The sequence below is a fragment of the Natrix helvetica genome (assembly GCF_964273705.1).
Source record: "Natrix helvetica genome assembly, chromosome: 2".
Classification (NCBI taxonomy): domain Eukaryota; kingdom Metazoa; phylum Chordata; class Lepidosauria; order Squamata; family Natricidae; genus Natrix; species Natrix helvetica.
In genome coordinates, this window is record NC_138552.1 from 97,666,410 (window position 1) to 97,689,464 (window position 23,055).

Sequence of the window (23,055 nt, forward strand, 5' to 3'; positions counted from 1 at the left end):
CATCTCACATACAAACTCTGCAGACAGTAGCACAGCATGCCCTGTCCCAAATGCCAGGGAAGGATATACGCTGAGTGTGGTATAGTTTACATCAACATCGAACTGGAGGAAAACACAGCAAAGCAGCTGTGAATGCACTTCTTAAATTTCATGTTCTTGTTTTCTTCCCATTTCTCTAACTCAGCTCATTATTAATTTTATTTCAGAAGCATGAGTCATCCTATCCAATTTTATGTCACCTACAAAACTGGTTAGCTTTCCTTCCACCTCTTTAGCCAATAGTAACATTAATAGTTCATTCATTAATAGTAACAAGGAATATAAAGCCCAATGGTGAACCTTGTGGCCTCTCACTTAATATTCTAGTTTGATGAGGAAACATTGCTAAGCAGGCTTCAAGTACAATTCCTAAGCCAGCTATATTGATCTGGTTAATTGTCATGGCAAATGTCTATGACATTCTCTCATTTAAAATGGTTACCCAACATAAAAGTAAAATATGGTGAATCTGGCCAAGTAGTGTGTAGATCACTGGATGTGTTTTCTTCTTTTGAAGATATTAACAAAAAATATTTCCTCTTCTCTTATCAGCTGGCATTTCACTCATTATCCAGTTTCTTATAATGCATCAAGGGATTTGCCAGTCCAGTAGCAAGTTTCTTTAGTACTTTAGGTAGCAATTTATCTGGACCTGAATATTTAAACTGATTCAAAGTAAATTCACAGAGTACAGAATAACAAGAGTTGGAAGGGACCTTGAAGGTTTTCAAGTCCACCCCCTTGCTTAGGCAGGAAGCCCTATACCATTTCAGACAAGTGGTTATCCAATTTCTTCTTAAAGACTTCCAGTGTTGGGGCATTCACAACTTCTGGAGGCAAGCTGTTCCACTAATTAATTGTTCTAACTGTCAGGAAATTTCTTAGTTCTAGTTTGCTTCTCCCCTTGATTAGTTTCCATCCATTGCTTCTTATCCTGCAATCAGTTGGCTTTGGAGAATGGGTTGACTCCAGTGATGAAATTCATATTTTTTTAATTACTGCTTCTGTGGGCGTAGCTTGAAGGGCGTGGCAGGGGAAGGATACTGCAAAATATCCATTCCTATCCCACTCCAGGGGAAGGATATTGCAAAATCCCCATTCCCACCCCACTCTGGGGCCAGCCAGAGGTGGTATTTGCCGGTTCTGTGAACTACTCAAAATTTCCGCTACCAGTTCTCCAGAACCTGTCAGAACCTGTTGAATTTCACCCCTGGTTGATTCCCTCTTCTTTATGGCAACCCCTTAGATATTGGAACACTACTATCACGTCACCTCTAGTCCTTCTTTCCATTAAACTAGACGTACCTAATTCCACAATCATTCTTTTTGGGCCTCCAGTCCCCTAATTTGTTGCTCTTCTCTGCACTCTTTCTAGAGTCTCAACATCCCTTTTATATTGTGGCGATCAAAACTGGATGCAGTATTCCAAGTGTGGTTAAATCAAGGATTATGAAGTGGTGTTAACACTTCACATAATCTTTATGTTATCCCTCTGTTAATGCAGCTTAGGACTGTGTTGGCAGCTGCACCACACTGCTGGCTCATATTTAAGTGATTGTCCCCTAGGATTCCAAGATCCCAATAAATATTTCCTCACCAGTATTCTGTCAATCTTCTTCTCCAACTCTTCACAATTGTCTAGTGAAACAAGAACTCTCATACATGAGTCAAACAAGGAGTCGTTCAGACTTTTCTTAATTATTTATTTATTAGCCACCTGGGTGACTGGGCCAGTCTCTCTTAATCCTCAACATAGAACCATTTGTTTAGCAAGCTTTGGAAGTTACAACAGCACTGAAAAAACAAACTTACAACCGATCCTCATACTTACAACCATTGCAGCATTCTCCGCGGCCACATGATCAAAATTTGAGCACTTGGCAATTGGCATATAGTTACTAGTTGCAGTGTCCCAGGATCATGTGGTCACCATTTGCAATCTTCCCAATCAGGTTCTGACAAGCAAAGTCAATGGGGGAAGCTGAATTTGCTTAATGACTGCATGATTCACTTAACAACCATGGCAAAAAAAAATCATAAAATTGGGTGAGACTCAATTAACAGCCACTTTACTTAGCGACAGAAATTTAGGTCCCAGCTGTGGTCATAATTTGAGACTATCTCCATCATCAAGTTTTTTAAAAAAAATTCTGAGCAGGAATAGATACTTTTAACTCTTCCTCCTTTTCCTTTGATCAAATTGTGTCCTTCAACTGCAATCCTGGTACTCATCCCACCAGGACTCTTTTACCTATGGAATCACATTTCCTATAGTAAGAATTATGTTCATCTTGTGTATCTTCCACACTCTGAGCATTAATGTACAAAGAACATTAACTTTTATGTTCTGAATTATATTTCACTGAGTGGTTTAATAGGTCCCATCATAGCAGCATTCCCATTTCCTTCAAATCTTTATTGGAGGTCTATAGTAAAGGGTTTTGGTGAGATGCAACCCTTTTGTGCCAGCAATCCATCATCCAGATAATTCAGACCATGATACCAGTAACCAGACGGCTCCCATCTGCATAATTTCCAAAGCTAGTCATACTCTGGCAGTATTCTTTTTTCCCCCCTTTCTAGCTTTTTTCATAGATTGAAAGTATGAAAACATCTCTGGGGCGCCCAGTTTTTGAATCAGCTTCAAAGTCATGCTTATACAGTTGTAGCTGCTCTTGACAGTGCAATTTATTCTCCAAATGGATTAGCAGGGAGGAATAATTGATAAGTTATAAGCTAAAATATGGCAATTCGTTGATCGAATCTTCATGTATTTTCCTCAAAAAAAATTATGCTCTTGTGCTTGTTGCAAATATATGGAGTGGTGTGCTGGCCCAGAGGTGGAGCTCTTGCTTCACAATCAGGAGGCTGTGAGTGCGATCCTAGGTAGAGGCAGATATTTCTCTCTCTGGGCACAATGAGAATATATCTGTTGAATAAAACTCCACATTGGCGACAGGAAGGACATCCAGCCAGTAAAACAATTTGCTAGCTCCATTCAGTTGCCCAGACTCCACCCCGCAAGGGATTATGGGGTTGTTAAATGAAGATGGCTTGTTGCAAACATATGCCAATTTTTATTTCAAGGCAATACACTAACATGACACAAGCATTCTAGGTCATGCCTGTAAACCACGAGCATTCATCTTCACTTGTTTATTAAGGCACCAGCAAACAGGATAGATTTTTCCCTTGCTCTCTTCTGAAGTTAGCTAAGCATCAGCTGTCAACTTAGAAGGAAAAGAGATTTGAGATTAAAGATTCCCCTTCTTAAATTTCCCTGCTGAACTCTGCTGCCAAGTTCATCTTAGCTTATTCGGTAAAGTCTTATTCTCAATTGTTCTTAATATTGTTTTGAAGTTGGACCTTCTCCATCTCCATCACTACAAAGTAAGATGCTGGTGGATGGCAAAGATAAAGCCAGACTACTAAAAAGCATGGGCCTTGACAAGATGTTCAGAATTGAATTGAAGGACAGATCATCTTCACCAACCGTTGCAATTCTTACCCCAAAGTGAAACTTAGGGTACATACATATTTCACCAATATGATGGATTAAAAGTTGTTATTCCTTATGCAAAAATGATCTCCATGGTGTCCATCAATAAAGTGGGTTCAAAGGAAGACTGTATTGCTCCAATAATCTTTTCCTTGCAGACTCCCCGCCAACACCCCCTTGAAACAGAATCACTGAGATATAGGAGCAGCTTAACACTAAACTCCAAAAGCAATCTGCAGAAAAGTCTTGTTCAAAGGTGATGATCTGATTTCATACGCCTTAAGACTAGGCTTATGGTCTTGCTTCCACCTTGCACTCAGATGATAGCTTTGATGCTTCTACCAGGGATTAATGGGGAAAAATGTGGGGGGGGATGGGACACTTAATGTCTGTACTGAAAGATCTGGATTTTTCACATTTGGTTACCAAGCACAATTTAAGAAGTTGCTACAGTATTAACCTTCCAAGTGGTAAATAGCTCAAGGCCAATCTCTCCCAACTGTGAACTTAGTCAGACACTTAGCTCTTCAAGGGAGACCTTTCTGAAGATGCACCTCTTCTGAGAGACCTGGTACACAGCAGAGGCTGTGTAGTACTTCTCTTGTAGAGCTTTTGTGGGAATTGTGTTTGGCCCTCACTCTCTTGGTGTTCAAAAAAAAAATGTTTCTCAAGATACATATCTTTCTCCATATTAAAACATTAAATTGATACGAATGCAATATAAAGTGAATTCTATTAATATTTTCAGCTTTTAACATTTAATATTTTAATTTTGTTAGCCGCTTTGAGAATTCACTAGAATGGACAAGAAATAAAAGGAACACATCATCAATTATAACTGAATTAGTAACTGTGGTTTGATCCAATTTCCTAATCAGGATCTGATACTAATCGCTTATGATCCATCAAGTCAACTCTGATTCCTGATGACAAGCCGCTGCACGTTTCCTGACAGCATTTTTCAAAAGTGACTTGCTAGTACTTTATTCCAGGACTGAGAGTCACCAGGCTGTGCCTAAGGCAGAATTAGAACTCACAGTCTCACTAATCCAGCACTTTACCTCCCAGATGAAATTGGCTCTGTATCAATATATAACAGAAAATGAAAGGCACTTGTCACTGGTTCTGCAAACTGAGAAAGAACAGCAGCTGTTGCTAAAAGAAACACTGCCCCTCCAGCAGAAAAAGAACTGCAAATTTCATCCCCTTAGGATGCCTGGAACTTGGTTAAAAAGCTAACCATGTATTCCTAAATTAGTTACTATTGAAATCCCTAAACCATCTTGTATGAATCAAGACCACATCCAGCCTATGACTTCTTCCCTGGTAGTTCCTGAGAATTATCAGTGTACTTAATAGCACTGCATTCTAGAGCCCAGGCTTTGGGGAAAATAGAATTGAATAGAAAATAGAATTCATGTCTCTCTAAGTGGGGAAGCATCTCTAGTCTTAATCCTAAATAGCGACCATGATCTGCTGCAAGATATAATTGTTGCACAAATAACCGTAATGCTACTGTATATTTAGCAAACGGGAAACTGCCAGCAGCCTCAAACAGAATTACCTTTGACTATAAAAGGGGGAAACTTCTCAAAAATGAAACCAAAAGAAAAAGTTAAGAAAGCCAAATTTCTAGTAAAAAACCTAGAATTTGGCTGGATTTGACTGACATATTCTGCGGAAAACTCTAGTAAGTTTTCCACAGAATATGTCAGCCAAATCCAGGAATAGGCCAGTCTTTCTAACACTGTGCACGAAACTATGAAAATTTAGAGACAAGGAAAAGAAACAAAGGAGAAATTGATAGGCGACACATGCAAGGATTGGCTTCTGGATTTTTTTTCCTCATTTCTTCACCAACAGTGGCTATAGTATCTATAATTTATTCAATGTTACAAGATGTCGTGTGTGTGCATGTGTGTGCGTTTCTGCTGTCTCTTGGACTGAAACATTGCATATTTCTATATATGTTTGCTTTGGGAGGTACTGTAGAATTTCAGATCTGGGTAACGTAACAAGGAGGAAGCAGCTACCTAAACTCCCAAGTAGGAATTTTGGGGGTGGAAATGTATTTCTCCACATCTGTAGCTGGATCCAGCTCATTTTCAAGTGCATTTTTTTTCTTCTGATATATATATATATATATTTCACTATAGCATATTTATCCCATTCTATTCATCTCCTGGAAAATTATGCTGTGGACTGGCAGTTGGACAGACAAGTTCAAACCTTTACATAACTTTATCTACCATTCCATTGGCTTGGAGCAGATACTCTGGCAGAAAATGTGCAATGAGAAGAGGAAGCATTTGAAAGATATATAACAAAAAAAAGGGGAAGGGGGAATAAGATCATCTTTAGAAATATTTGAAGCAAAACAAACAAACAAACTAGGAAGGCAGTCAGACATTAAATGATAAAGGAAGAAAATGTATCCTCAGAGAAGACATGGTAATTACCAAGAAGCTAAATGAATTCTTTGTCTCTGTATTTATGGATGCATATACAGAAGTGGCTAAATCTTAACTTTAAAAAAAGCATAGCAGAAACTAGCAAATTCAATGACCTGCATATTCTAAAAGAAATGAGTATGCCATCCATGTGGACAAATATAATAAAAAAATAAGCAAGCACAGAGGTTAAAGGGCAGATAGATACAGTACCTGAGTCTGGACTGACTTTTTTCAAGGAGAAAACAACCAAATAATCTGAACTGCAGTAACAGGAGAAAATATTATAGGACAATTTGAGAGACTACACTGCATAATGATGAGAGCTAGTTAAAAAACTCAAACACAAAATTTGAGCAATTATATGTAAAGTAACAGGTTAAAGGACATCCTGCAGATTATAGGCCAATTAGTTTAATATCTATTTTCTGCAAATGGGTACAATTTTTTTTTTTACAAAATGAACAACCTATGCATATGGAGAAATAAATCTTGTTAAAGAATTGGCAAGGATAAATCCTACTTCATCAACCTATGAAGAGTTTTCAACAGGATGGACTGTTCGTTTGTTTTGTTTGTTTATTTGGATTTATATGCCGCCCTTCTCCAAAAGGACTCAGGGCAGCGCACAACATTAAAAAACACACATCCCTGTATAGTGTACTTGGATTTTCAAAAGGCTTTTCACAAAATTCCTTGTCAACAGTTCCTGCCTTTTTAAAAAAACTGACTTTAGAAGAGCAAAGACTACAATAAAATGGACACATTTCTAAATGGAGGATAATAAGTCTCAAAAGACTTGAGTTTTTAACTTATTCATAACAGTTTTTGATTTAGGGTGAACTACTTAAATTTGTGGGTGATACTAAACCATTCAGAGTGGTAAAAAGCAAGAGCGTCTGTAAAAAGAGTTCCAGAAGGGTTTCATTAAACTGGGGAAATGGTTAGCTAAATGGCAAATGCACTTTAATTTACATAATCATAAAATGAAGCATGCTGGAGCAAAAAAAAACCACACCCCTAAATTCAGCTGCACATGGATGGAGTCTAAACTTTCTACATTTCACTAGAAAAAAACATCTACAGCATGCCCTGCATGTCTGGGTACAGTTCTATCACCACGATGAAAAACTGATATAGCGAAGCTGGAAAAGATGAAAAGGAAAATGATCAAAAATGATTAGGGGACTCATAACACTTCTCTTCAATAAAAGGGTAGAATGTTTGTTAGTCTTCAATTTAGAAAAAGTTGACCAATAAGGGATGTATTTGAGGTTTACAGTCATGCAGTATGGGAAAAATGGACGGGGAGAAATTTTTTTCCTCTCTTAAAAGCATCAGTACTGGGACCCAAAAAGTTAATTAGAAGATTTAAAACAGAGGAACTGAGACACTTTACACACCACATAATTAATTCTGGGAAGTGCATGTCCACAAGATGCGGGAAGAACCATTAATTTGGATGACTTTTTAAAAGGAGATAAAGCAGGAGTGTCCAACCTTGACAACTTTAAGACTTGTGGACTTCAACTCCCAGAATTTCCCAGCCAAGATTTGATACTCCTGGGGTAGAAGTCCTTCAGGGGCTGATGGTCTTGAAGGCTACATGTTGCTTCCACAGGAGGAACAGCATGCCTCCAGATTGCAAAGGAACAATGATGAGAGAGGGATATATTTCTGGCTTGTTTCAGAGGCATATGGTTGGCAGGATGAGAACCAAAAGGATGAGCTAAAATGATCTTAGCCCGATCTCAGCTGTTACAGCTATTCTTCTGTTGTTATAGTCTAGGGGAAAGTGTTTGCCAGCACCAACGTTCTCCACAAGATACAAGCTAAAGAACGCATTATAAGACATCCACTTAATACTGGTCCAAAGTATTTGGCTATCATTATTATTCATCTGTTTGAGGAGCAGTACAAAGGTTTTGGGGATAATTATTTGAGGGTGTCAATTTGCCCATTTTCAAGTAAATGCATAATTCTGCTAGGTTTCCAGTTGCAGTTTGTTGATATGACAGCAAGATTTCAATTTAGTAAATAAACAAAGGATCACATTTCTATAGTCATGTTATAATGATAACCTCATTGTCACTAAATTTATAGAATTCAATTATCCACATTCAAAATCCCTCCCTGTTGATGTCCCTGAGATTCCTGACGTTATCTGGCCCCGCCATGACTCAATTTTTGCAAAATTATAAGGACATCACAGTGTTCTGCAATATGCCAAATTTCAGTGTCACGTGGTTAAAAGGTTTTTCAGATACCAAATTAGTGTGGAGAAATATCCTCTCTAAGGGGGGAAAAATTAGAAATAAATCATTTTATGGTATTGCTTAAAGTTACATTACTGAAGAGCTACTTATACAGATCTTCCAATGGGGGAAAATGTTCCCAGAACTGCCCATTGTTATGTGCTTTTCACTGACTTACTATGACATCTTCAGCAGTTCATTAGTTTCAGGCTTCCATATACCTCTCACCAACTGTTCAAAGTTGGATATTAGACCGCCACCAGCTCCTGTAATTCAATACAAATTATTACATGCTTAAATTGGTTCAAAAGATCTTAGACACTCAATCCCACTTCTAGTTAGGACAACTGCAAATCCATCACATTACTTTCAGAGGCACAAGATAGGGCCCTTTAAGTTATAGGAAGAAATGAAATGACCTATTTTACAGTTATTGAAATTGGATCCTCAAATTGAGACTCTTTAGAAAGTATCCTATTCTGAGATGGAAAAGTTTAATCTTTGTTAGAAAAAAAAAAACTGGAAGCAGCAGCTTCACTCTGAAGTCTAGAATCTGTAATGGCCCTATAGGGTAAGAAATGAGCAAGCTTTAAAAGAAGACAGAACTATATCTTATGTGGTGCAAATAAGAAGAACTAATTGCTTATAACATGAGACCAATGTGTACAAATTAGGAACTTGAAAGGAAGCTGCAGAAGGACTGAACTTTTCTCAAACCTGTTATAATCCAACAGGCAAGGCAGGTCAACAGGCTATTTTATGTCATGGAACCCATTCCAATGGATACCATAATGAACCCTTTCTTTTCCAGCTTTCATTTTCAATGGGGAAAAAAAGTGACTTCACAGTATAAAAACAATCCATCCAGCCCAATTTTGCACCAATGAAGTATAAAATCCTCCCTGTGATAGCTTATCAAATGCAACTACCAGGCTGGCCTATATCCTAATCCTACATGTCCCCATTTGGTTAGAGAATACAATAATGAGTAGAAATTGCTTCGGACAGGAAGCTTTAGCAGATACGGTATTTGGAGAGCTTTCCTCAGTTCCTCTCAGTATGTCGAAATGGTTAGATATAAAATGAAGAACTTTGAATCTAGTGTGCCCAAATTGTGTAAAAAAAATTGTTTTTGGAAAGATGGTTGTATATTTGATGTCAGAGGCCATAAATACATACATACACATACACAGACACACACACACTATATATTAATTATACCTTCATTTATATGTTATGCTCACTTTTTGTTGCAATTGTTTTAAAGCACTAAACGTTTACTTTTTAAAAATAGCTAAACCCAGGTAGTATGCTCACATACAAGTTAATTTCACACACAATTACTAGGCAGAACTTTCTGCTGAACATTCGGTTTAAATGCAAAGGCATAACATCAGATATGTGAAAAGGCTCTTGGCTTTTAAGTTCTTCAACTTATTTATATTGAGCTATAAATGTAAATTAAAATGTATATGAAAAAGATAAGAAAAAAATTAAGAAAAGGGAATTTAATCAAATTAAAAGACATAGGGAAACTATCCAACATTAACTGAAAGAAATATAAGACCATTCGGAGGGGGAGGGGGAGCAAACTGGGTTTGAGATAGAGAAAAACTTGTTTCTACAGGTCAGCAATGTTAATCATTGCAGCAGATTTTTATCAAAAGGCTATGAAATAACACCATAAAACTAACACTGCATCTCTGGACATGTTGATGCTTCCTATAAAAGGAATTTATTTCTAATTAGCAAGTTTTAGAGGGCTGAGAAGCCAAAAATAAATAACCCTGAACAGTTTTGTATGAAGTCAGCCTTTCTTCTCCAAATGGTCCCAGACACTCTCCATAAAAGCAAGTAAAGAACAGCTCAAAAATTAGTTTCAGAACAGTGAGGTTTCATGTATTACCTCTGGCCCAACCAACTCCTATCATGATTAGCCAGGCATCTGCAAAGCGTTTATGCGCATGAACAATTCCACCTGTTATCTTCCACGTTCTTGTCACTTCCTTCATTCCTGCAATCATCAGTCGTATAGGTGGAAAACATAAACAGCGGTAGGCTAGCTCATGTGGGCAGTAAAATATAAGATACCTAAACAATCAGGAGGAAAAGGTTCAGTCTCCCAAAGATGCTTAGAGCAAAAACATGCGAACTCTGCAAGCATGAAACAAATTCTCAACTAAGAAACCTTCTTAAACATAAATGATAAGAAATAATAGATGGTATGAGGCTGCAGGCTGCTTAAATATGTATAGTCGGACTTTCAATAAATTTAATGGTCTTAGGATACCTAGCAAGTTAAACATTCATTTAAATATTACTGCTCCTTATAGGCTTTTTAAAAATGTTGGCTTTATTTCTTACTACAGAGTGACTTTCCAAATTGTATGTCTGGGGAAATTATACCTAGCCTTCATATACAATATAGATGCCTTTTTAAAAAAAAATCTTTAGTTATGCTTAATAACTTGAGAATGAATATGTGTAAACATACACATCCTACTTACATAACTGCAAGACCACATGACCTTAAATGCATGTTCTTAAACATAACACTTCAGCCTAGTCATCTCCAAGTCACATATGGAGTTTGGGACACAAAATTCAAGTACAAATAAGACAAACTGAGAAAGGACATACAGATGCTGAATAACAATTCAGTGGGGAGGGAAAGGAACAGCAATTGGAATCCAATATAGAAAACAAAATATCCATTTTTCAGGTGATGAAATTCACAAAATTCCTTTTATTCCTTACTGAAAAAGGAGTGAAACTATTTTGTACTAGATTGTAAAACAGTTTACCAAACAAAACAGAACAAAAATCTTAAGTAAGTCTGATAAGTCTATGAGTGAAAAGCATACTAGTTCTAAGGGAAAATTCATGGTTGCTTCAGTTGGGAGAAGCTTCAAGAAATAAAGAAACACCATAAATGCTTCAGTTTTTCTCTCAGTGCAGAAAGGTTCAGTACATTCAAAATTATAGCAAAATGTTGCAATATCAACTCATGCCTTTCTAGTATTGAGCTCTGCTATGTTTCTTTTAGATGACTTCATGCCATTTCCCCCAGTTTTATATCTCTCCCATCTTCTCCACTAATATTTGTAATCAATAACCTCACTCAGTTCTTCTCTGCCTGTTCTCTGCCAAATCTATACCTTTTTGTTTTGCCCCATTTTGGAATCCATTCTCCTCTAAGTTTGAACATCTAAGCATCATCTAATTACATAAACTTTAGAATTTTTTTTTTCATTTAAAGCAGGCCCCTTTTATGACTTGTGGACTTAAACTTCCACAATTCCTGAGCCAACTCAGGAATCCTGGGAGTTGAAGTCCACAAGTCATATAGCGGTCATAGTTCCCCACCTCTGATTTAAAGCATTAATTGTAAAGATACAATTGAGGCAAGATGCATAAACAAAAAGAAATAGATAAAAAAGAAAGAGAAGGAAGATGATATCAGTTGAGCAAGAAAAAGCTACTCAACAAGCTACTGACTTTTGGCTCTTTTTCTTCAACTACATTATGGCCAGGAGTTATTTTTTCCTCTCTATTCTCAGTTCCTTTTTCTTTTTTCTTGTGATTTTTAGATTGCAACTTTGAAGGTAGGGCTGCTTTGTAACTATAAGCTGTTGAAAAAAATCTTACAAATACTATATTTCAAATGTCTACCAATCAAATCTTTAGTTCAGACACAGCTCAGCATAAATCCTTCAAATAAATACTCATTTTCAAAGAGTTTCCTACACAGTTTTATGACAATTTGTACTTCTGAAACTAGCAGTATTAATGATTCCAATTTTGTTCTGCTTATTAACAAGTATAAACTATACAATAACTTGCAACTCTCTCTCACTTAACCATCTCTGTTCAAGGTCAATTACGGAGTCTCCACTCCCGTTTTCACCTGCCTATCACAGTAACTTTTAAAAATCAGTATTAATGTAGAGTTGAAATCTATACACGTGTTATAGTTTTTTATTGGAAACTAGCTTTACAGATGGCCTGACATATTCAGTTTTACACTGTGGTCTTAAGGAAATTAATATACAAGAACTGTAGATAAAAGAACTATCTATTTGCTGATTGTGAGGTGATAGTTCTAAGAATTTACCATTAGATGTCACTTTTGAGTCACGTCACTGAAGAAGCTTCAAATGTGGAGGCTTAGGATGGAATTAATATTTTTAACTTGTGCACTTTTAGTGATCTTTCTCATGCTTTAAAACAGGGGTGGGGAATGATGGCCCTTTTAATGACTTGTGGACTTCAACTCCCACAATTCCTAAGCCAGCCATGTTGGATCAGGAATTCTGGAAGTTGAAGTCCACAAATCATAAAGTGGGCATCATTTCCCACCCCTGCTTTAAAGGAATTGCTCTATGCATGCAGAGAGAACTTGGGAGAAGCACTTGAAACAACTGCACCAGCCTAGAAAAACACATGGCTCCTTTAACAATGCAAAAAGGTGCCTCTCATAGAGTCCTAAAGCTTTACATAGCTCTGTCTTCTTAAGATAATTACCTATAGGAAGGGAACCAAGACTTTCAACATAACAATACAGAGAAATTAATATTTCAAATATTTATGAAAATCTCTATCTACTTTCTTTTTCTTCTCCTCCTCATGTTCAAGTGATTACCTCAGTCACTTGATGGAATAATATATGGTAACCTTTATTGTCATTTGATTTGTATACACAATGGCACACATTAAAAATAATTAAAAGGCATCAATTGGGAGAAAGAGGAGCCAACGTCACGACAGTACAGACGTGCGGTCTCGATGCTCCAAGACCGCTGCCGATACTTTTGTCACTGGGTGGTCCAATCGGACCTAAACTGTCCCGTAGAGATGGCAAACTTTCCTGACAGCTAGAACAATTAATCAGTGGAACAGCTTGCCTCCAGAAGTTGTGAATGCCCCAACACTGGAAGTCTTTAAGAAGATGTTGGATAGCCATTTGTCTGAAATGGTATAGGGTTTCCTGCCTAGGCAGGGGGTTGAACTAGAAGACCTCCAAGATCCCTTCCAACTCTACTATTGTATTGTATTGTATTGAACAAGAAGAATACGTCTTGCTGATCTCAGGGACACCTCAAAGTCCCTGATCAATCCAAGAGAAGTTCTTCAAGCCGGCGACAAAAAGTCCAGCCCCAGGCTGATGAAGTTGGGACGGCTCCGGAACGGAAGGGAAGCGGAAAGAGAAAATGTGTCCATCTGGTGAGGAAACTTTACTGTTTTGGAAAGACTGCCTCCCCTCCCAAATTTTTTTAAAGTTAAATTAAATCCGAAAGCAGAAGAAAATAAGCAGTGAAATTAACCTTTATTGGATTGCTTTGGATAGTGTGTTTCTTTTTCTTTGCAATTTTACTTTCTGGATTAAAGTGCTCGCAACATTTTTTTTTAAGAGAACGGATCAGTTTTTCTTTGTCTATTTTTTTATTTTTATTTTTTAACCTATGGATTAAAGTCTTCTTTATTTCAACAAGGACTTTTATTACTTGCTTTTAATTCTATTTAAGAACTCTGCTTCTTTTAAGTTTGAAATAACATTAGAGAGTGGGAAGCAATACTGCCACTTGGAGGCTGGAGGCTTGAGTTTTTGAAACAATGCACTTTCTCTTTTCCTTTTTATCTCACTGACCTTGTAACTCGAGGTTTGGCAACTTGTTTATAGAAAGTGATAAGAAGCAAGGGCACAAATTGCTTTTACAGGTGCACTTTGAGAGTCTTATTGGCAGTGGGAGAGAAAAAGAAATTTCTTTTTTGAAGATCATAAATGAACTTGAGTTTTAGCTAATTTAATATAAGAAGTCTTGAAAGCCAGAGTGGCAGTATCTACCAGCTTGCCAAAATGGCACAATATTCAAAAGAAACAATAACTTTGCAAAACATCTTGGCTGGAATTCAAAATTTATTAGAAATAACAGAGAGAATTGAGAAGAAGATGGAAAAAATAGAGTTTATAACAGCAAAAAATTAAGGGGTTAGAGTCCCAAAAATTGAAGGGGAAAATGATTATAAAGATAAGACAACTGATTACTTTACCAGTAGAGTGAACGTGGTTGAAAGTGGGAAAAGGGGAGTATGGAAAAGGGAATTAGATTGACAGGAACTATACCCCGGATTTCAAGGCATGGAAGAAGAAAAAAGAGGGGAAATGATGGATTTAAGGAGAGAGAACTTCTCAGAAGCAAGATTGACAACCAAAGACAAGCTGATTAAGATAGCAGATGGAGGACATCGAGATTACTTAAGTGATGCTACAAGCAACAAGTTGTGGAGAGAAGTCCACAAAATTTTTATCAAGGAAATAAATAGAAGATCAATTCCACAAATGACAAAAGAAATAAGACTGTATTATTACTGGAAGGATACAGGCTGATATATGAAAGTTGATAATAAAAAATTAGTTAATTTTAGCAATTAGTTATTAGTAATTTAGTAATTTCTAGAGTGCTATGTTAAATAAATAATTGATAAGGATAATAAGGTACATACATGTGTTGGTTTGATGAGAGGAAATTTGATATAATTAGTGAATGAATTTTTATGTACTGGTTTAATAAAAGAAATTGGGATATAAATTGTAAACAGCAATTTGGAAAGAAGGATTAGGAACCTGGTTATCAAACATAATTAACTTTTACTTAGAACATGTTATAAAGGAGTAATGCTATTAGATGATATTAGAAATAATTAATGAAATACTACAATGTGCTTGTATTTTTTAATTTTGGATTATTTCATGCAAAAGGATGTTAAAACAACCACAGTCAATTGAGAAGTGTGGTATGTTGATAGTAAGATATATAAAGATTTTTGATTTAAAATACATAATGTGATTTGAATTATAAATAATGACTGTGGAAGAGATGCATGAAAGTTATTTGTAACCAATCGACACATTTTTACAATATGATTAGTGATTAGTAACTTAGCAATTTTTAGAATATGTTAAATAAATAATTGATGATAACAAGGTACACTCATGTGTTGGTTTGAAGAGAGGAAACCTGATATAATTAGTGAATGAATTTTTATTAATAAATAACAATTATAATAATAACAATGAAATGACAAGGGATATACTTAATAATATATATATGTGCTGGCTCGATAAAATGTATTGGGATATAAATAGTAAACAACGACTTGGAAAAGAGGATTAGAAATTTTGTTATCAATATAATTAATTCTTACTTAGAACATGTTATAAAGGTGTAATGTTATTGGATGATGTTAGAAATAATTAATGAAATGTCATTAGGTGGTTGTGCTTTCAATTTTGCATTATTTTATGCAAAAGGACGTTAAAACAATTATAGTCAAATGAGAATTGTGGGATGTTGATAGTAAGATATATAAAGACTTTTGATTTAAAATATACAATGTGATATGAATTATAAGTAATGACTGTGGAAGAGATGAATGAAAGTTATTTATAACCAATCGACACACTTCTACAATATGTAACGAAAGATGATTTTATTTTATTTTTTTGTGTTGTGTTTGTTTAATAAAAAATAAAAAAATATTTTTTAAAAAAGGCATCAATTGGCTTCAACAATGTCTATGGAATCCAAATTGGACTGATTTCTCAATCCACACAAAATCGGTCCAAACCAAAAATTGCTTCATAGGCCATAATTTTCTAGAGATAGTCTATGTCAAGGATCAGCAACATATTGAGGTGGAGGGGATTTTTTTAATTTTTTCATTGATGTTAAAGATACCAAAAAGAATTATACAATTCGTTTTTTTAAATAGTTTATGAAATCTAATGCACCAACTGTGAGATTTTGTAATATTTGTACAACTCATGGAATCTGGATCAATATTTAACATAAAAACTAGAAATTGGGAGATTCTTGAATGCCATCTAGTGGTGCTGGGCTATTGTGCTAACAAACACTATGCTATTAATCCTCAAGCTATGTAAAAGAAAAAACATTTTATTATTTTCTGTGGCAGCAGGTTAAATCCCATATAAACGAATCAGGCAACCAAAATGTGAAAATTGCTAACATTCAAGTCAAAGAAAATTAATGCATATGAATTTAGAAAAACTGCTTTGTATGAACCAATAACTCAACCTGAATATTTTTTCCTTGATAATGATTTGACTGAATAATGGCATTATCTACAATGAATGTTTGTAACAATGTATCATTTATTCCCTTACTCATTATATATTTAGCCAATTTTTAGACAATCGCTGCTTTCTAACCTGATCACATCAATCAAAAAAAAGAAAAAGACCCTGAAAGAGATAAATATTAGGAAATGAGTTTTTCCAAGAGAGAATAAAGGGACAAATCATAAGCCAGTTATCTACCGTTTCCCCAAAAATAAGCCCTCCCCGAAAATATTGCAATACAGAAGCAGCCATGAGGTGACCACGCTCGCCACCTCCTGCACCTCAAAAATGTTAAGACCTCCCTGAAAATAAGGCCAAGCAGTTATTTTGGGGGGGGGGGTCAAAAAAAATAAGACCCCGTCTTATTTTTGGGGAAAAGAACGTTGGTCTTACATGAACGTTTCTTTTTGGGGGAAGAGAGGGAGTGGTCACATGAGGGTATTCTCAAAGCCTGATTGGTCCAAAGACTGAGAGTAAACTTCTTAAATACTCCTGCCTTCTATTCCTGCCCAGCTTCCTAGAAGGCGAACAACAGAACTGGAACAAAAAAACACAACAACACAAACCCCGGGAACCACCCAGCCTCCCCTTGGCCCCAACAACCTAAACAGGGCGGGTCGTGACCACTCCCTCTCTTCCCCCGAAAAGAAATATTCAGGTAAGACCAACGTTCTTTTTCCAGTGGAAGACAGGGAGTGGTCACGTGAGGGACATACCCAAGCTCAGTCCCAAGGGAGGGAACAAATACAACCACAAGCTACAGCCCAAGGGGAGTATCCGCTGCCACCCTCTGTAGGACCCTCCGACCAAAGGAAGCATCCTCCGAAGCGAATGAATCCAAACGACAGTGTCGGATGAACGGGGTCGGAGACGCCCAAGTGGCGGCCCGGCAAATGTCTTCAAAAGGAGCCCTAGTGGCCCATGCCGCAGCGCTCCTAGTGGAGTGAGCCGTTATCCCTGATGGAACGGGGAGCCCTGCTGCCACATATGCCTCCCTGATGGCCTGCCGTAACCAACGGCCAATGGTAGCCGAGGACACCCTAGCCCCCAAAGTCCTAGGTTGGAAGGAGATAAATAAAGCCTCCGACCTACAAACTTCCGCAAAGCCCAACGAACATTTAAACGGTGCCAGAGCCACTCCCTATCATTAGATGGCCCTGGACAGAAGTCGGGCAGGACAACCTCCTGCGCTCGGTGAAAGGGAGTGTTCACTTTTGGGAGGAAGATAGGGTCTAGCCAAAGAACTACCCTATCCTGATGAAAATGGCAAAGGTCCTCCTTGGAGGACTGAGCGCCCAGCTCCGAGATACACCGAGCTGAGGTAATTGCCACTAAAAAGACCACCTTAAGGGACAAGAATCTCAGATGAACCTATCGGAGAGGTTCGAACGGAGGCCTCGTCAATGGCCTGAGGACCAGGGGCAGATCCCATGTAGGAAACCTATGAATAGGGGGAGGCTGGAGATTAGCCGCCCCCTTAAGAAAGTGCTTGATCAGGGGAACGTGAGAAAGGGAAGAAGACCCTATACCCCTCAGTACCGAAGAAAGAGCTGCCACCTGACGACGCAAGGTATTGTGTGCCAGCCCATCGTCCAGTCCTTTCTGCAAGAAGTCCAGGACGTTGGAAACAGTGGCCCTAGCAGGGGAAATCTGACGTGGGGCGCACCACCTAACAAAGGCATCCCAGGTTGAGTTGTAAACCCGGGTCGTCGACAGTCGCCTGGAGGCCTCGATGGTACGGATGACTTCAGAGGACAGGTTGGCCACCCTTAGTAGTCGCTATTCAAGAGCCAGGTGGTCAGATGGAGCCACTGGGGCTTCGGGTGAACCAGGACCCCCTGGCGCAAGACCACTTCCTCCCGCGGAATCTTCCACGGGGGGGCTACTGACAGCTGGACAAGGTCCGCGAACCAAGGCCTCCTGGGCCAAAAGGGGGCCACTGCTATGACCAAAGCCTTCTCCACTACCACCTTCCTGAGTGTCCCCGGGATGAGGGGAATGGGAAGAAAGGCGTAGAGCAGGCCCGCCGGCCACTTGCTCCTGAGGGCATCTGTGCCCTCCGCCGTCCGTGACTGAAAGCGCGTGAAGAACCGGGGCAGTTGTGCATTTGTGGGAGAAGCGAAGAGGTCTAGCAGGGGGGTGCCAAACCTCTGACAGATCTTCCGGAAAATAGTCGGATGGAGCTGCCATTCGCCATTGTCTAGGGTTGCCCGACTCAACCAGTCGCCTGGTGATTGGAGAGGCCGGAGATGTGTTCCGACACCAAGGACAGCAGGTGTCTCTCTGCCCAGGCGCCCAGACTCAAAGCCTCTAACCAGAGGGCCCGAGAGTGAGTCCCCCCCTGACGATTGATGTGCGCCTTGGTGGCCACGTTGTCTGTCAGGAGAAGCATGTGCCGTCCCTCTACGGAAGTCCGGAAGTATTGGAGGGCGAGACGGGCAGCCTTCAGCTCCAGCCAATTTATATTGTGCCGGAGATCCGAAGTTGATTATCTGCCCTGCGCCAAGCAAGAGCCCACCAGGGCCCCCCAACCAAACAGGCTTGCGTCCGTGGTGACGGTCACCCTGTCCGGCTCCCAGAAGGAGCAGCCCCGCTGAATGGCCGGGGAGGCCCACCACCTGAGGGAGGCCCGGATCCCTGCCGGGAGACGCAGGGTTTGGAGCGAGTTGCTCATCCGCCCCCTCTGGAACGGAATGAGCTCCCACTGAAGAGGACGGAGGTGGAGCCTGGCCCACAGAACTATCCCTATGCAAGACACCATCTTGCCCAACAACTGTGACAACGTGAGGACTGAAACGAACCGATCTCTGTAGACCTTTCCCACCATCTGTTGTAGACTGGTCCGTTGGTCCCGAGACAGACGGACTACCCCTGCCACTGAGTCTATAACTGTCCCCAGGTGAAGAATGCGTGTGGTGGGGGAAAGCTGGCTCTTGGGGAAATTTACTGAGAACCCCAGGGCTTGGAGACTCCGAATGGTAAGGTGAAAATCCGTGACCGCCTAAGGAAGGGATCCCGCCTGAACCAACACATCGTCCAGATAGCATTGGAGCCTCACAGGGATCGATCGGAGGTGGGCCGCCAGTGCTGCCAGCACCTTTGTGAACGAGCGGGGGGCTGAAGCCAACCCAAACGGAAGAGCCCTGTACTGATAATGGTGGCCCCCGTGCGAGAACCTCAGGTACCTGCGATGAGCTGGGAAAATTGGAATATGAAGATAGGCCTCTGTCAGGTCTACCGAAGCTAAGTAGTCCCCTTTCCGAACGCCTTGCAGAATGGATTTGAGGGAAGACACTTTGAACCGCTTGTACACCAGGAAACAGTTCAAGCGCTTGAGGTCCAGAATCGCTCTCCAGCCCCCGAACTTTTCGGGACCACAAACAGGTTGGAGTAGTGGCCCAGGCCCCGCTCCAGCCGGGGAACTATCTCCACCGCCTGAATGTCGAGGAGTTGTTTGATTGCCTGATCCATCAGGCGGCGGCGCTCCAGGCTCCGAGACGGAGGGAACGATCTGAAAAGATTTGGGGGGATGGAGAGAAACTCTAACCTGAGACCTTGACGAACAGTGGATCTGACCCAAGCGTCTGACGTGATCTCGTCCCATTGATCCACATAGAGGGATAGGCGGCCTCCTATGGGACGACTCGGGTTCAAGTCATTTTCCTCTGCGGTACGGGCGACCGCCACCCCCTCGAAAGGGCCGCCGGGACTGATGGTGGAACCTATTCCGGTCCTTATAGGCCGGCCGAGAAAACTCCCTGTCGGATCTGAAAGAAGAGAAACGTTGATTATCAGACTCAGGAGCCCTATAAAATTGCCTAAGGTAAGGATGGGATTAGAAAAGTTGGATGGATGGGCCTATTGGTTGGTCAAGACCTCCATGAACAAGGGCAGAGCCGGGATCTCCTCCTTGTTTGTGGCCGTGTTCGAAAACATGGCCCTGTCAGGGTCCCTAGGTGGGGGTACCGTGGGATTCCCTGTGCCCATCTTGGTCTTCCTTGCTTTGTTCAGCAGAACTTTGAACATAGCTGGAGGAAAAAGGCCCAAGGACGAAGGAGGATGGGGGGGGCGCCTCCTCATCCTCTGAGAACCCCATATCCTGGAGATTTCCCTCCCCCAAGGCCGAGGCCTCACTAACCATGGATGGGGAGGACGCTCTATACTGGTGATGACCTGAACTGCCTTGATTCCTAGAGGAGTGGGAGCTCCTGTCCCGCTGGGCAATGCCTCGTGAGATGGCTGCAGAAATAAGTCTTTTGACACTTTCAGGGAGGCGTTCCAAATCCTCCATATCCCTATGTGGTGAGCCAGGGGCCTGAGGTGCCAATCTGCGTGAGCTACAGTGCTCCCTGGATGACCCTTCCAAGGAGTCCTCCTGGGCCCTCCAAGCCAACCCCGTGGAGATAGAAGGAGAAGGGGAGGGGACCCCCTCCGCCCGTAATAACCACTGGACCTATCCGGGGAAGCTGAAGGAGACGAGGGGATGAAACCCCGAGGAGAAGACTGCTCTGAAGGAGGCCTGATAGGAGACGTGGACCTGTTGGCAGAAGCTGGCCTTGCAGACCTGGCCTGCCTTTCAGCCCTTGCAAAGGTCCTTTCCAGGGCCCGATGTCTCCTGGCCTCATCCCTTGTGGAGGATCTAGAGGGGCACTGCGTTGTCACAGATCTTACTGGGGGATCCCTGGGTCAAGACCCTTGTCCCAAGCCCTCTTCCCCCCTCACCGGGCCTTCAGCTTGGCCCTGGGGGATCTCTGCGCCCTCCTCCATAGCCCCACTCACGTGTCCTGGAGCGTGGAAGAAGAAGGCTCAGGCCTTTGTCAGTCCCACCGGAACCTGGGCCCAGACTGGCACTGGAGGACGATCAGCTGAAAAGGGCCTCGCCCGGGCCTCCACAATTGCAAGCAGGCCAATGCAGGCCCCGTGCACGTGGCGCAGTCAAAATGGCCACCGGCTCCGCGTGAAACCGAAAGAGGCCGAAATAGCTCCACGTGGCCTCTAGCCCTAAGAAAAACAGCCGCACGGCGCTGGTTAGCCTCGCAGCTAACCAGCGCGCACTCCCCCTTGCGCTCCGGTCTCGCTGGAGTAAAAAGACAAGCAGAGTCGTGCGGCAGCCGGCGAATCAAGCGCCGGCCGCTCCGGTGGCTCGAGGGCGCCTCGTGGTGCCGACGCCTTTTTCCTGCTCCGAAGAGCGGTGCTGCACCTACAGCTAGAGAGGAGCTGGCACCCCCGCACCCCCGGGGATAGGGTTATGGCTCCGCGCCCGCAGGGGGAAGATGCCCCACGGGGCCCTCCCCCACCGCCCAAGGCAGAAGGACTGTCCCTTGGGCCGCAGTTGCAATTTAAAACTTTTGGTAATTTTTTAAAAATGCCCAATTTAGCCAAATATGAGACCAGATTGAATAGAAAGGAAAAGAGAAAAAGTCTAACCTACCACTACCTAGAGGCAAAAAATTATCAACAGTGCTTGGACCAAGAGACTGAGAGAAAACTGGGCAGGAATAGAAGGCAGGAGTATTTAAGAAGTTTACTCTCAGGCTTTGAGAATACCCTCACGTGACCACTCCCTCTCTTCCACTGGAAAACATGGTATATTTGTTTCAGTCCACATAATCTTCACTTGTTCTGTTGTGAACATTATGGCCTCCACACTAGAGGGATGTGATCGGATGGTTGCCTTTCAGCTCTCCATAGAGCTGAAAGTCACAGTGTCACATTTAATAGGAACTGAGTAATGTCTGTGGAAAGGAATAGAAAGCAGGATTTTGGTCCTACTTCTTACCCTGACATTCTTGCAGAGAGGCAGGGAATGAAGATGTCCATTGTCCTTGGTCTCTTTCTGTTTGCTAAAGTTAGAACATTGGGCATCATAATCATTTAAGTCTCCAATCAGTATCTACACAAAGGTCATTCTAAGCATATCTTGCAGTATCTACATTCCGGCTTCAGCAACTTGGGATAAATCTCAACTTATCAATCATTTGTGACAAAACTAGCAACCCATAGAGTCAGATTCCAAGTGGTTCTTCTGTTTATGAAAATTGGAAGGAGGCAAATCTGGCAATTTCCATTTTACCTCATTCTTATCACTATCATCATCACCCATAAACATCCCCCAGCATCTCTAGGTAGGCCACAAGAACATACTGGATGTGTATATATGTATACAGATAGCTAAAGAAGGAAATAATTTGAAAACCCCTTGGTGTTAGAAGAAACTGTTCACAGAAGGAAACTTCAGAGTTAAGATACGTGTTTCCCAGAAGAACCTATGCCTGTCAGCCACAAACCATATGGCTTAAGACAAAGCATATTCTCTTCCTGCCAATAAATGCTAGTCCATATTATTAGGGCTTGAGCTGAGTAGCTTCTGGGGTGAAAGCAAACTGCACTAAATAAAATGTATTCAGCAAAATGCGGGCGGCAAGAAGTTAATTCAGCAGTTTTTATGTTGCAGCAACTGCAAAAGGCTGAGATTCAAGCATCCCAACACTATTCAATGCTGCTAATGAGGTTTATTACTTAATGAGAGGCCCTAAAAAGAACAGCACGTCTTTTATTTACGGGTAATAGGACATCAGTGTCAATTGCAAAGTGGCCTAAATGCTATTGCTGGGTCTCTTGGTTTGTTAAGAAGTTCACATTGGAGTGTGCATTTTCTTTGCTCAGGGT

At 40.9% G+C, this 23,055-nt stretch overlaps 1 protein-coding gene and 1 long non-coding RNA gene across 2 annotated transcripts in view; one reads left to right on the forward strand and one right to left on the reverse strand.

Moving 5' to 3' along the window:
- Nucleotides 1–23,055, forward strand: part of LOC309387537 — a 482,764-nt gene that overhangs the window by 109,501 nt on the left and 350,208 nt on the right. The gene's annotated exons all lie outside the window — the stretch shown is intronic.
- Nucleotides 1–23,055, reverse strand: part of TMEM38B (transmembrane protein 38B) — a 42,016-nt gene that overhangs the window by 6,986 nt on the left and 11,975 nt on the right. The window contains exons 3-4 of the mRNA XM_081944074.1: nt 10,150–10,334; nt 8,422–8,509 (exon numbers count right to left, since the gene is read on the reverse strand). Of these exons, the coding sequence (XP_081800200.1) occupies nt 8,422–8,509; nt 10,150–10,334 (273 nt within the window). The remainder of the gene's footprint in view (nt 1–8,421; nt 8,510–10,149; nt 10,335–23,055) is intronic.